This window comes from Sinocyclocheilus anshuiensis, unplaced genomic scaffold (genome assembly GCF_001515605.1).
Source record: "Sinocyclocheilus anshuiensis isolate Anshui unplaced genomic scaffold, SAMN03320099.WGS_v1.1 scaffold1975, whole genome shotgun sequence".
NCBI lineage: Eukaryota > Metazoa > Chordata > Actinopteri > Cypriniformes > Cyprinidae > Sinocyclocheilus > Sinocyclocheilus anshuiensis.
In genome coordinates, this window is record NW_015549690.1 from 351831 (window position 1) to 353397 (window position 1567).

The 1567-nt window shown below is 37.1% G+C and overlaps 1 protein-coding gene across 1 annotated transcript in view; it reads right to left on the bottom strand.

Moving 5' to 3' along the window:
- The window catches only part of LOC107660464 (syntaxin-8-like), a 70183-nt gene extending 69553 nt beyond the window's left edge, over positions 1-630 (bottom strand). The window contains exons 1-2 of the mRNA XM_016449769.1: positions 506-630; positions 29-128 (exon numbers count right to left, since the gene is read on the bottom strand). Coding sequence (XP_016305255.1) covers positions 29-128; positions 506-522 — 117 coding nt within the window. The 5' untranslated portion in view covers positions 523-630. The remainder of the gene's footprint in view (positions 1-28; positions 129-505) is intronic.
- Positions 631-1567: the final 937 nt, after the last annotated feature.

Sequence of the window (1567 nt, forward strand, 5' to 3'; positions counted from 1 at the left end):
TATATATATACATATATACTGTCTTTACCTTGGCTGTATTTCCTCCAGTCCTCTGCTGTCTGTTTCTTTCATGGATGTTTTCTGCAATTTCTTGAGACAGCCGACAAGCTGCATCATAATTCTGTAACCTAAATAATATAAAACAAAACAAAAATGGCTGCTTGATAAAACCGTTTTCCACCTGCTACACCTTCCACCAGTTTTCCAGTCATTTAAATCACAAGATTGTCATCAACAAAATCATGTGACAGATCTCCGCAAACCGGCCTGGCAACATTTATACCAGCTGTTGGCCAAGTTAAAAAACATATACATGTACATAAACACAAAATAATCTATTAAAGTATAGGGTGTGACGAGCAACAAAGAAAAGTAACACAGAGATAAATTCAGTCTGAACTGATCTGATCCACTAAACTACACAGCAAATTACGTTTGCTGAACTCTGCGATACAGAACTGTAGACCTCACATGTCTATAAACAATAACAATTTAAAATGCATACCACAAATCCTGTGACATGTTGCGGCACGTTTGTCTCAGTTATAAATAGCGTTTCTGGAGAAACTCAGGGCAAAATCACCAGCAACATAAACGGCACGGTGCTACTTCCCGTTTGGCCGTGACGTCAGACGGTGGGCTCTTCTTCGTCTTCTTCTTCTTTAGTTTTTTGGCCACTTACAGTACGTTGCTGTTGTGCAGTCATGTTATCTATTATCGTCAAAATGACTTATGAACATAACAAAAAATAGAATAAAAAAATTATTATTCTGGTGTTATGGCAAACCAGCGAAAAAAGGTGCATTACCGCCACCTACTGATCTGGAGTGTGGCGTGTGCATACATTTGGAAGAAAGAAATACAGAAAAAACAAACAAACAAAAAAAACTAGATTCTATCTATTGTTCCTGTGTTTTTCAGGTATTTAAACCATTTTTCTTGCACTCTTGATTGCCTCGACACAATACTTTTAAAGAAATGTGATCAACTCCCAGCTATCCTAATTCTTGAATTCATTGAAATCTCTCCCTTTCACATGCAGAACACTCAAAAAGAATATGTTTCACTGTTTCTTATTCTCCACATTTGTCACACTTTCCCGATTCATGCTTACCTATTTTATAAAGACTATAGTTTAATGCTGTATGTCCGATTCTTAGTCTTGATAAGATGACATCTTTCTTCCTATTTCCGTATCTTTTCCTCTCATTTCCAACACACTCCTGAATCTGGAAAAGATGTCTTCCTTTAGACCCATTATTCCATAACTTTTGCCGTTTCTTACTCACTCTCTTGAATTCAGCTTTACTTAAAGCTAACTTAATTTCTATTTGTGGATGATTTAATGCTTTCTTTGCTAGCAAGTCTACTCCCTCATTTCCATCCACACACCCACATGTGCAGGCATCCAGAGGAATTTCACCTCTATCCTTAACTGCCTTATTCTAAACAAACTTTGTAAAACTACAAACACTAAGTCTTACCGAGCTTCAGATTTACCACTTAGTAGGCTAGTGAGCGCAGCCATTGAGTCAGTACATATCACAGTTCTATCTGGTTGAACTTC